Source organism: Polistes canadensis, unplaced genomic scaffold (genome assembly GCF_001313835.1).
Source record: "Polistes canadensis isolate GaletaPanama2010 unplaced genomic scaffold, ASM131383v1 scaffold_177, whole genome shotgun sequence".
NCBI classification, from domain to species: Eukaryota; Metazoa; Arthropoda; class Insecta; order Hymenoptera; family Vespidae; genus Polistes; species Polistes canadensis.
The window spans coordinates 232,539-246,759 of record NW_014569724.1 but is presented as its reverse complement, the minus strand read 5'-3'; the positions used below and the strand labels follow the sequence as shown (position 1 = coordinate 246,759).

At 31.4% G+C, this 14,221-nt stretch overlaps 1 protein-coding gene across 1 annotated transcript in view; it reads right to left on the bottom strand.

Annotated features, from left to right (window-relative positions):
• LOC106789334 (cadherin-89D) overlaps window positions 1–11,594 on the bottom strand; it is a 30,794-nt gene extending 19,200 nt beyond the window's left edge. Inside the window, exons 1-2 of the mRNA XM_014753452.1 lie at window positions 11,351–11,594; window positions 2,720–2,891 (exon numbers count right to left, since the gene is read on the bottom strand). Of these exons, the coding sequence (XP_014608938.1) occupies window positions 2,720–2,843 (124 nt within the window). The 5' untranslated portion in view covers window positions 2,844–2,891; window positions 11,351–11,594. The remainder of the gene's footprint in view (window positions 1–2,719; window positions 2,892–11,350) is intronic.
• Between the last annotated feature and the right edge of the window lie 2,627 nt (window positions 11,595–14,221).

The following is a 14,221-nucleotide window of genomic DNA, read 5'->3' as shown; positions in this document are numbered from 1 at the left end:
CTATAGATACCACACACAATTAATGTGTATATATATATATAAGCGTATATAGAAATGATTACATGTAACTTAACGATATTACGTAGCATTATCGGCTTGAACAAATCCATTTGAAATCAGCTGTTAGACGAAATCACATAGAGACATAGACATAAACGAAAATCCCTAAGCTTGAAGTTCGTAGTTCCATTTCGAAACGAGCGAGGCACGATTTAAAGCCAGAAAATTGCAACGGCGGCCGACGAGAAACTGTGTCAATGTCGCTGTGTGCCCGGCGAACTTAATTAAAGGAAATTTAAAATTCAACTTATCAAACTAGGAACATTCGTATCCTATTTCTTTTTTTTTTCCATATTATATTATTACAATTTTACATAATGCGCTTATGTATTATCCTTTTGTTGCGTAAAAATACCAATGAATATTTTTTTACAATTTGTAATACAATCTTATCTAAATTGTCAGAAATTTATCGAGAAATCATTACTTTTCTTATTAAATTATCGAAGGAAAAAAACAATGATCTTATAGATTTTAAACAATAATTTACATACAAACAAATACGATATTATATATCGAATAGATAATAGAATTGAAAATCCAGTTATATCAGATTCTTAAGGAATAACTGGGCGTAATTTTTGTTCATCTCTGAGTGAGGTAAGCTCGAAAGAAGCTTAACAAAATATACAATGATCGTAAACAAATGAGAAAAGGAACCGAACCAAAAGCTTTGTAAGAAAATCCGTTTGTCGATTTCATTTCTCTCTCTCTCTCTCTCTCTCTCTCTCTCTCTCTCTCTCTCTCTCTCTCTTTTTCTCTCTTTCTTTTTAGTATTTATTTATTTTCTTTTTACTCTTTTTCAAGCTGTCTCCTCCTTCTACTCCTTCTTCTTCACAGCTTGNCGAAAGAAGCTTAACAAAATATACAATGATCGTAAACAAATGAGAAAAGGAACCGAACCAAAAGCTTTGTAAGAAAATCCGTTTGTCGATTTCATCTCTCTCTCTCTCTCTCTCTCTCTCTCTCTCTCTCTCTCTCTCTCTCTCTCTCTCTCTCTCTTTCTTTTTAGTATTTATTTATTTTCTTTTTACTCTTTTTCAAGCTGTCTCCTCCTTCTACTCCTTCTTCTTCACAGCTTGGTTTTATCAATCTTTTTCTTATTTTCCTCTCTCATTTTTCTGTTCTATTCGAACCGAGGAGAGGATTACTTTGAAGAGATGAACGGACCAAAGCGAGTCCCCTGCATCTTCGTCAAAATATCACCGAAGAGACAATACCCGTGCATCTTTCTATATATATATATATAAATGTACGTGCAATAGTGTTGTATTAAAATGGGAACGTCAGAATATTTTCCTTCCCTAAGCGAAAGCTAAGAAAATATTTCTCTCTTTCTTTCGGAGAAGAAGCTTTTGCTCTTAGAGGGTACGATTGTGTCTAAAAAGAAAGAAAAGAAATGACAAGAAAAAAAAAATATTATTTCGAAATTGAACTTTCGCGTAGTAATAATGGAGTGTACTTTTTTCGATAATTAAAAATATTCCAATGAAAATATTCTTCTTACATATATAGATATATATACAATATATAATTATTTTTATTATTCATTTAATATCAATTTTGTGTATATATATATTTAAACGTGTTTACGTAAAATAATAAATGAAATATTTATTATTATTTGAAATAACAAGGTAGAACTATCTCCGACTCTGTGCCAGTGTGTATGCACGAACTGCATTTACACGAGTAAGCTCGTTCCTAAAGCTTTGACGGAAATGGGACAAGGTCAGCAAGCTTTTTGCACGTTTCCGTAGTTCCTTCTCAGTTTGAGAGTAATGCCGTAGACTTCGTACAGAACATATGTGTTTTAAATATATGAATATTTGTATGTATGTGTGACAGCTTCACATTTCCTTATATGACACATCACGTACATTTCATACACACACACACAGATACACACAAGGAACTTAAGATCTACAATTAATTAATCGGTACGCGCTCGAGCTCAACAGCAAATGTTCGTTAATGAAGTATAAAAAAGAAAAGAAAAAAAAGAAAAGAAAAAAATGAAAAGAAAATAAAAATACCTTGAATACTAACGAGGCCGCGCACGATCTCACGAGATTGAAATGATAATCGTGAGAATGAACGGGGCCCATCTCTTTGGACGAAAACACTATATATTACTACTAATGAACTATAATATTTTAAATATAATATATTTGCATGTATATATTTGGATTTGTTCAATTTTAATGACCGATAAACAAGTGTTCTTTAAAATAGTTCGTAAAATCTCAACAAATATTTAATATAATGCATTAGTAGTTATCTGTTAATTATTATAATTATCATAAAAAATATTTGAAATAACTTTCTACGCAATCTTGACATATACAAATTACACGAACACATATTTTTCTATCTATCAAGTTAAAACCATATATACTTATTTTTGAAATTGTATAACGATCACACATGAGAAACAGAAATAATTTGAATCATTATAACAATTAACATATAATCTTCGTTAAATAATTAGTAGAGAAGCTTCTAACTAAATCAAATTTTATATTATAAAGCAGGTCAAATAATTAGTAAGATTAAACCTTTTTCTTACTTTTTGTTTTGTTTACAATCAACAAATATTAAACCTTTGTAACTTCGTTTGCACGTAAGAATGAGATTCATTTCGATTACATACGCCTACCTGCCACGTGGTCGAGTCTTACAACGAGGACCAACAATAGAAAGATCCACGTTGACGATATTCTGGAGCAAATAATTGTTGTTGTTGTTTTTCTTCCTTCTCTAGACGACGACATCGTCATCATCTTCTCTCCTTTGCCAGGTACTTCCTCAAGTCGTTCTTTCGGACATCCCTGGAAAATTATTCGTAATGATTCGTGAGTACGGATTTAAGTGGAAATCACAAGCGTGACGTTGCATTTTCTATGGGGTTTTTCGCGCTCACTCGCACACTCGTCATTCCTCGTCGTTCATACGCCACGTTACTTACTTTACTTACGGGTTTCTGCCCTCATAAAAAGCACTTTACTCTCGATCCTTTACTATGGTTCTTGAAAAAGTATACGAGAAGGGAGGGGGAAAGGGGAATCGAATAACGAGAATCAAGATTTTTATCGTGCAGGAAGAAGTAATAAGAGAGAGAGAGAGAGAGAGAACAAAATTGTAAGAAAAAATAAAGTAACGAACGTTTTGCATCGAAATGATAACGATCGTTTTTCATTAAAAATGTACCAAGGTATTAATAATAATTAATATACATGGCTATAATTCTTATTCTATATTCTTTTGAATATATTATTATTTGTTTTTTGTTTTTTTGTTTTCGCAATTACCTTTTATATAGATTAACTGTTTTAAATAATCTAATTTTTTGTTCTAACTATTTTACAGTTTCACAATTATTTATTTTTTAATTCGAATGTGTTTATGTTATGTAATATAATAATTAATATATCGATGACGATAATTCTTCTTGATAAAAAGGATAAGAAATAAAATATCTAATTTTAATTGCAACCGTGTTTTATATTAATGACTCGTGCTACAAATTCCTCCTTACTTTCTTTTTTTTTTTTTTTTTAAGAGAACACATGTGACAGAAAGTATAAGATAAATATCACGAAAAAGGTTTTAGCCGAAATGAAAGAACTTTCACTGGGAAAATAATATTCGTACGATCTAGATTGTAAGAAGTCAAGTTAACTACTACACACGCGCACGCAACACACGCACATGTCTCTCTCTCTCTCTCTTATTTTTAATGAATACTACAATCGTTACTAACACTTCGTACTACGCGAACTAACGATCTCGAACATCTAAGCTTTAAATAAATTTATCACAAGCTTTAAATAAATAATATCGCGAAGAATTTAACGAGAAAGGGGTTGGTTGGTTGCTTGCACGTTGTTGGGATAAAAAGAAATCCATTTTGCTTTGGTGCATTAACATGAAAATACGTGACAGACTTTTTACTTCGTACGATTTCACTTTCGACGAACCGAACTCGACCGTAAACTCGAGCAAATCGACGTTATGCGATTCCCCCGGACGAGACTGCGAGTTTTATTATTTTTCAACAAAAAAATAAAACAAAAAATAAAAACAACTTTTATTATCTATTACTATTTATTAAGATAATCATATACCAGAGTTAAACTAATAGAATTATATAAAATTACGATAATTTTTAGTCAACAAATGTTGAAATAATTTTGTCTAATAAAAATTATCGATGAACTCTCTGGATCATGAAGTTTTACGAGCTCGCTTGTGAGTGATATTTCAAAAAATGATAAGACATCAAAACGTTTACGATCTTTTTCGAATATCTCTCCGTATCTTCACACACACATATATATGAAAATCTACGACTGACCTTGTCAAACAGTGAATAGAAACTAAGCCAGGGTGAGGATGACTCACGAATTTGGCTTAAAACAAGCGATCGTTCTTTACGAGAAGTACTATTTTCCAAAAGAGAGAATGCCAAAACGAGGGATGATGATGATGAAGAAGAAGTTCTTCTTCTGGTTTAGAGCAAGTGCACCAGTGCAAGGACACCGCACGTAACACACTGTATTACTCGTAGATCGATCTTGATCACTCGTAGGACACGATCGAACTGACTTCTGACATCCGAGTAGAAAATTTCTTATTAAAACGAATCTACTCTCTCTTTTCTTTCCTTTCCTCTCTCTTTTTAGACCAGGCTAGTAGTATTCGGCGAGAAGCACAAAGAGGTACAACTTTCGCTCAGTAATACGTTTCACGAATGACTGACTGGCATTGGTTTGACGCGCACGAACGAAAAATATCATTCGTCTAGCAACAACAAAGTGTTTGACACAATGTCCATTCCGAAAACTGACTGACATCCAATGGTAGAAAACCTCGACAATTGTCTTTTTCGATAAAATCGATAGAAAGTTGAAACGAATATATTATTCCAGGATAATACGATCTACCGTAATTCTTCTTCTTCTTCTTTCACGAAGCAGCTAAGCTTACTTGGTGTCTTATAGGGGGATTTTGTCGAACGTCGTCGCGTTTAAACGGCACGAGCGAGAAAGGAATGGTTAAATGTGTCTTACTACTGCACACGTTGCACCTTACAAGGTGCACCTACAATCTTACCTTACTTCGAAACCCCCTTCCATGGCTACAGGACGATCGTCCTTTCGCTTTCAGCGGCCACTGACCACTTCGACCGTTCGCTTGCTTGCTCACTTTCTTGTTTGTACGTTCGACACTCTCAATGCACTCGATTGCTTGCACTCTGCACTTTTCTTCTTTCTATAGTTCTATATATATATATATATATATGGAATTCTCTCGAAACTTTTCTATTATTTTCTATCAGCATAAATTCATACGATAGTCTGCCCAAGACATATATGAATAATTATATGTGTATTACCTTAGCTTCGTTAACATTTGATTTTTATTATTATGAATCATTGTATAAGATTCTTAGAAATCCTTGATTATATTCGATAGATAGCCTTTCTCTCTTCCTTTTTTTTATCTTTTTTCTTTCGAAATGCATTCCATGAAGAAGTAAGAATGTATTGTATGATAAATGAACTATTTTTTAATATAATGGAAAAGTTATTGTGGTCTTGAAAATATTAGAAACACGCAAAGATAAATTTGACATATTTGTATTATCATAGTATCGATAACGTTCTCCATTCGATATCGTTGACATTTATGATTCTCTCGTTTCTTCTGACGATACCAACGTGACATTCCAAATTCGCGCAAACGATGCTGAATACTATTTGATGGTTGTGACTGTTGAAATGATACAATATGTTCCCATCAATAGTATGTTTCCAATTCATAATGCTAAAACCGTTCGAGAGCAATTCAATGAACAATCGATGGAAAGCAAGCTCGATTAAATACGAGAACCTTACTGTAATGACAATGTGACATGTTGACAATTCGCGAATACATATGCACGTATTATGCCATCTGGTTTTTCATTTTTTTTTCTTTTTTCAAAACAGATTCATAAGATTCTTTCGAAGATAGTATATTAAAATGAAAAGAAAATTCGAGGATTAGAAAGAGAGAGAAAGAGAGAGAGAGAGAGAGAGAGAGAGAGAGAGAGAGAGAAAGAAAATAAGTGGAATATTATTGGTTCACTATTGGATAAGCCATTAGTCAAGTGGCATTTTCACTTTCATTCGTTAAGATTTGTAACCGCAAGATCTATTGATATAACCACCAGCAAAATGTGTTACGCTTGCTACCTTCACCATTGCCATCATTTTCTTCTAATAGCTTTTATGTCATTAGTATTACCACTTCTCTTAACAGATATTCGATAATAACAGAGATGTTTCTAAATCGACTATAAGAATCTTATCTAAGATTTAGTTAAACATTTTCATTAAATTTACATTAGATATGTACTACATAATGTAATAAATCTTTTTCTTTCTTTCTTTTTGGAAATATTTGAAATTTCATGTTTTACAAATCGTATTATTAAACTAAAGATAACAGTAAAATTCTTCTTTCGTTCCAAATATAGCGAAAACCTACTACAATATAGTTCAGTCATGATCAAGGTAACTAGAAACTAAACTATCATTGTATACATTATCTCCGAAAATAGTCATGCGCCTTTTCTTTTTTTAACTCGATCTCTTGAATCTCAATTGGTTGCAATAAAAAAAATATAAAAGAACAACGACAATCGAATATCAAAACGGAACACGTTTATATATTTGAAAAACAAACTTAATAAAAAGATTAATGCAAATTACGTGGAACGGCTAAAATCACAAAAAGAAAACAAACAAATAATCAATCGACCTTTTAATAATTAAATTGTATAAAAGAATGTTCGAATAATTATTATTAGATTAATATTCAATTATCAAAAAGATTGGATTATTAATTGGATAAAGAAAATAATGAAAAATAATGAACGTTTACGCGAAAGGAGCATTCTTCGTTTATGAATTCCCAACTAGAAATAATTTTCATACTTGCTCACATTAACGCACGGGTTGTTCCTTTTTATTATTATTAATAATATCAAATGGATAAATGATGAGACGTAATTATGAATAATTAATTCCTAAAGGGAGAGGTCTTTGGATAAATCCACTGGACACACGTTATATGTGAGCCCTTCGATCGTTTAACACATTGGACATTTGGCCTATCATCTGTGTGTGTGTGTGTGTGCATCTATCTACATTGTGTTTTGTCTGCTGACCTTGTCCTCCTTCTGGTATCAAAAACTATCAAGGACGAGACCTAGAGAGATTTTTATTTCATTTATTTTAAATGAAATTCTCTCTCTCTCTCTCTCTCTCTCTCTCTCTCTCCCTCTCTCTCTCTCTCTCTATTTCTCTCTTGCTTCTTTCAAAAATCTTTTTGACACCATCTCGAGTTTACGAAAAAATTCTTCATTGAATTTTCTAACAAAACTTATTCTTTTATACGAAATAAAAGTTAATAAAAAAAGGAAAGAAAATAAATGACATTAGAAAATTATTAAATATATTGAATGTAATACTGATTGAACTGCGAAATTAAAATTGAAAATGAAAAATCGATCGATACCATAAATTTTCTAACAATGACTATACTTCTTGGCTTAACTTTAATGTATTCTAAACCATGCTAACCGATATATATATATATCAATGGAAACGATTTCAACTGGTGAAATCCGAATAAGGAGGAATAAAAAATTAAAAGTCATAGTTGGAAGTACTTTTCCTTGTTAAGATTGACGAGAAGTCATGATCGGTTGGACGCATACACACGACGAACCGTACTCGTAGTTTCTTTTCACCATCGTACGACGCTATGTGCACTTTAAAATCCATCGAAAGTATGTGAAGGAAAGTGCTCTTTACTTTTTTCACTTTTTCCTAACTTTTATGCATGAAAGAAGAAATAAATAGAAAGAGAGAGAGAGAGAGAGAGAGAGAGAGTAAAGTATATTAACTGCGAAAGAAGACGAGCTAGTTTAAACACACACACACACAGACAGACGCAAAATACAAAATAGCTAATAGAAAATATTCTATGAAAATATAAAAATAAAATAAGAATTTACGATGACACATACGTTTATATATAGAAAATAAATAATAGAACAAGTTTGAAAGAAATAATCGAAAATATCGTATAATAACAAACTAAATCAAATTGTTACAAGTTAAGTGGTTAACTTAAGTTAAGTGGATAATAGGATCGATTTACGAGTTCTTCGGAAACCAAAAGATATCCGATTTATACACTTGTTTTAGTTTTTTAAGTATCAAATTTCGCTTGGAGAAGAAACAAGTCGGAAAACAAAGGTATCGAAAAGATTGATGGGAAGGATTCTAACTGATCGTAGAAGCGTTAAAACCTGTCATGCTCGAACGAGGCTGCATTGAACGAATCGATACGGTCCAACGAGTGAATACTTTGGTGATGAGCACCTCTCATGTTCAATATTCAAAGATAAAGTGAGAGAGAGAGAGAGAGAGAGAGAGAGAGAGAGAGAGAGAGAGAGAGAGAGTGAGAGAGAGAGAGAATGAGAGAGATTTTACTATAGGGATTATAAGCCCTATGGATTTCACCTTGAATTTATTCGATAGAATCATGCTATAATATCATCTCGTTCTTCTATTTCCTCAAAATTTGATACACCTCGATAACTATCGGATTGAATAAATAGTTTCTTCCTATTTTCTTCTGGCAAAACACGGTTTTAAGATTCCATAATTCTTCTAACATTAATCGGATCATATAATACTTATTGTGCGATTTAAAAAACTGACATATCGTACATAATAACGAAACGTTGAAGAAATAACTTATTAGACTTTAGCATTAAAATACGAAGAAAAAATAAAAGTTTTCACTCGAATCAATGTAATGAGAGTTGATTTTTTGTGTTTTTTTTATTCTCGTTCGTATAAGTTTGATGTAATTGACACGAGTAATAGGGTATTATCGAATAGTACTTATGCATTAGAAAATATATTTTTATACTTTCACGTATAAATTAGTTGTGAAATATTTAATCGATCTAAACTGGTTAGCAAGTTTTAATTGAAAAAATTAAAATGATAACTGAAACTCGCCTGGGAAATATAAAAGATCTCCACAAAAAAATCTAATCTTTTTAAATGTTAAATATACTTCTTTTTTTTCTATCAACGAAGTTTCTTTTAATTCGATGACATTTTTAGTATATTTGTTGATAAGAATTTAAGGAGAGAAATAAAGTAGTCAAGTAAATGAATAAGTAAGGTGTCCTTGTTTATCCGGTGTGTTGGTCACGCTTTAACGAGTACAATCTATGAGAAAGAGTAAAATAAAAACTATAGCGAGCAACGTGTATGTGCCCTTTCATAAAGAATTCCACCAATGAGATTTAAAACACCTAGTTGGAGAACTAGTCGAGGAAATTGGTAACCGTCGGTTTTCATTTAAATCTAACTGATATTTACAATGTAAATTTGTTCGATAATATTATAAAATTATTTTCTAAAATTTCTCTCTTGGACTCGTTCGTTCGTTCGTTAGTTTTTTCGAACGAATCTAAATGTCTTTCACCGAACAAAATTACGAATAATTATCGAAAACAGAACGACTTTGAACGAGTTGTTACGACTGACCGATCATTGACCGGTCTATAAATTATGATTATACTTTCGAGATTCTAGAAAACTGTTTCCCATTGCGTCATTTTACTTACCGAACTGAACTAACAAAAATCTATACTCGTGTATGTGTGCCAGATTGAGAATTATTGTAATATTATTAATGATTTGTGATTATAATCGTTCGTTAAAAAGAAAAAGACAAGTACAAAAAGTTGGAAGAATTTAATGAAAAATAGTCTAATTCGAGAAAAGAAACATCGATAACTTCCGTTAATTAACTTTTATTGCATTGGCGATTGTAGTTCTACCATTTGCACTCGCATACTTTAAACACAAACGAGTATAGAACTAACTTGTAAATGTTATTTTGTAATACATGTGTATGTACGCATATGAACGATTTAAAGGTTTATTTTAACTCTTTTATTACCCGTTAACGGAACGTTTACAATTATTCTATGTATCAAGCCCGTCAACTTGGAAAAACTGCGGAAAAGAAAATAAATGAAAGAGAGATAAAAGTGATAGAAGTGAGATCGTTTACCCAAACGTTTCGTTTGGAAGAAGTATTTGTCCATAAAAAGAAAAGAAAAAGAAAGAAAAAAAGGATAGAAAAGAATAGAAAAGAGAAAAAAACACACACACACAGAGAGAGAAGCGAAATCGTAGGTTGAATCGTTTGGCGTAATTTCATTCGTATCCTTTTGTACAAAATCCAATTGTTAAACAGAGATTTCTCTCTTTAAAGTCAATGAGAGAAACTGAATTTTATCAGTGACTATTAACCACGAAGTCGAGCGAGTGGAATCACTAGCCGGAAAGTTAAGGAAAAGTCTTGTTTTATTTCAAACTCTTATTCCAAAGGGCGTGTCTTCTTTTCCTAAACGTTTTATTCAAAGACTTTCTTACAGCGAAATATTTCGTTAATCAATAATTATTTCGTGAAATGAAAATCTGATATATTTTGTCCGATATTGTAAACCATTGACTAGAACAAAATATTATTAGTATTACATAAAGAAAAAATAAAAGTATGATAAAGTATCTATCGGATCGACTGAAAATAAAAAGTTGAAGAAAAAGAAGGAGGAATCCTTTGAAAGGATCGTTAAAAAATGATTAAGTCGACAATGTGTGTTAAAACCGTTTGCAATTAAACCGTAGGGAAAGTGTTGTGCCTATTAGAGGCATGAGGAGGAGGAGGAGTAGTTCTTCTCTCTTTTATCAAAAGATCATTCGGCAATCCGTATGCATTTGCATTCTCGTTTAGGAAGGAGAATATAGTATAGGAGGGTATAGTATTCGCGAAACGAGAACGGGTTCGTTTTAATGCTCGGCCGCGGACCCCGGCCGATTTGAAATTCAAGCGCCAGCTTTATGCTCGATCGCTCCTCGGAATAAAAAAACAAACCTTTTCTTTATTCTCTCTTTCTCACACACTATTTTTATTCCTATTTTTATTCCTCTCCCACACTCACTAACAATTCTCTCTTCGATTGTGGATCAATGAGCTAAGATACCAACCATTACTAGCCTGCTAACCTGCTTTCAATATTTTCTTTAGGACAATTTTTGTTTCGTACCTTTCCCACGTCCAATTTGATAAATCGATATCATCTATCTTCTTTATCGAAGAAAAAGCGTGTTATTTGTAAATATTATATATTTTGTTAACGTACCAAGGATAATATCCATCCGATTTATAAACCAACGCCGAACCCATCCAAATAGCATTTTCTTGTTTGTCTTCTTCCCCCAAACAAATTGTTGATTACTTTTCTATACTTTATTTATTTATTTTTTTTCTTTTATTAACCAAGACTATTATGGAATTCGCGAAATAACGAGTCGAACGTACTATAGTGATTCTTCCTCTCGTTCAACGAAGACCTCTTCTTCCGTTTATAACACTACCAACCAAGCCGACAGCCGTACCTCCACTGATCCTTCTTCTATACTCACTATCTACCTGTGCTTGCTTACCTGTTCTCAACGTAAATCAGTTTCTAGCGGCAGATGAGATGACCCGTTTCTTCCGGGTTTTCTCTCTCTCTCTCTCTCTCTCTCTCTCCAACTCGGCGTCATTTGCGGAAACATATTCCAAATAAAATAAACCGAATATGCTTTAAGCGGAAACACTTTATTATTTCCTATCCACGACTAACGTAATCTAAAATTCATTTAAATAGAATAACAATTTATCTCTCTCTCTCTTTCATTTATGTGTGTTTTATTTTTGTTTTAAAAGAAATCAGGTTAAAAGAAAGAAGAATGCTAATAGAACATGATGAATCCCTTGTTGATTATGTGTTTACTTTTTTTTATTTCTTTTTCGAAAGCTAGTTGACTCTTACCTTTACCTGCGAGAATATCTAACAGTCCTCTCTCTCCCCTCCTTTCGACACCCTGATAAAAACGATCGTATGGAATGAGGACTTTTCAACTTCGTGTTAAGAGTTTTAACTCTTTCAAGTGAAATACCACACATATACTAATTATACATTTCGATCACCGTTAGAGTACGAGCAAAATTTATGCGTTACGACAGAATGTTTCTAACACTAACTTACGATTATGGGAAAACAAGTTTTCCTTTGGAATTGATAAAAAATCGATTTACGAGATGACGCCTATTTATATAATAATCGATACTTTATTAATAATACATTAAAAATTATTTCAATTATTGTTAATGATTTATTTTGATCTAACGGAAATGTTTCAAATACGTTGAAATATATAAAACTTTATTTTTTTATTCAACTTACATATTATTATTTATTTAAAATTCATCAAATGGATAAACTCGTAGTTTTTGTATATCCTATTATGTGTGTGTGCATGTATTGAATCAAAAGAAGAATATAAAGAAAAGTAGTGGCACCTTTCACAAATTTCAAACTTTTTCTCTATAGAGTTTTGTTTTACCAACAAATAATAAAAGAAAATCCTATAGATAGTGAAAAATTATCGACGACGAATAAAATTGATCGCATACTCAGTTTGATAATTATTATTAGAAATGCAACTGTCGATAAAAATAAAATTGATAACACGGAAAATAACAATTGATTTCTTTTCTATATTTTCATATAAAAATATATGACTCATAATCAATATCTTCTTATAAAAAAAAATATATATATATATTAATACCAAAAAGTATAATTTAACATTTAAATCACTCTCTTTAATAAATTCATGTATCATCATCCAAATGAACAGATCGTTCTTGTATCGGTACTCCAGTTAAATCGGGCATTGGTATAACAACGAAAGCACCACCTATAATTGTTTTTTTTTTTTTTTAATTTTAAAATAAAAAACAAGTTTAATTATAAAAATATAAAATTATATAAATACGAACTTATTAAAATAATAGATGCTGTTATTATACTAGCAAGACAGGAAAGATTTGATATAAATTTGATCATTGCCGCCGTCAAATGAGGTAGTATTCTTGTAAATCCCATAACAGTTCCCCTAAATATATTTATTAAATAAAATCATAACGATTTGATAATTAATAAATATATAAAATTATATACCTCAAACCGGTTGGATAATTTTCTGCTATTAAAACATTGACAATTGTATGATTGATCGCGTACGATGCGAGAAATATTACGGACAAAATAATTTGCATAGCATACTGAACTACAAAAATCACACAGAGTATTGCTAAGCCTCCTATAATTGATGAAAATACTGCAAATGTGTAATAAAATATTTCAATCAATTAATAGCGCACAATGTTGCATAATAAAATATATAAACTAACTCAATATCCACTTTTTCTTAACAATTTGTATTCCTATTATGAACAAAACTTCTCCCAATAAATAACTAAAAGAAATACACGATAAAAATATAAAACGTTGTTGATTAATTTGTTGACAATTCGATAAAAGACTCTCTGCTATTTCTAAAAAATTATTATTGCACGTATAATCATTTCCGCGTTTTTTCTCAATAATTGTTTTTCCAAGTTCATGTAACAAATGTGCATCCCAAAGAGCAAGCCAAATAAATCTTCAAATGGATGAAAAACATTAATTTAAATAATGTTAAATCTACGAAGTAGTAAAGTAGGTATTACACAGGGAAAGGATATTGATATTTTTAGATTACCCAGGAAATTGTAAGAAGCACAAAAATAAACTATAAATCGTGATACGTCTATATGGCAATTTGAACAATTTTTGTATTCGTTCTTTCGTCTTAACGCAGTATCTATAAATCATTTTGAAAAAACTGTTCGTATCTTGGATTTCTTCGTCAGGTTCGATGCAAGTATTCAAATTAATGCTCTGCAATATTTTTTAATAAATATCAAATGTTTTTTATGATCAAATTGTTTTTTCTTTCTTAATTGATTAATTAACTATTGATAAAAAATACCGGATAAGTTTCAATATGCTTGGAATTATTAATAGCATAGATCTGCCGAAGAACTTGTATAGCTTCTTCCTGACGTTGTTGATACAACAAGAACCTAGGTGTTTCTGGAAGTAAACTAACCGCGCAACCTATGATCAAACTAGGTGCAC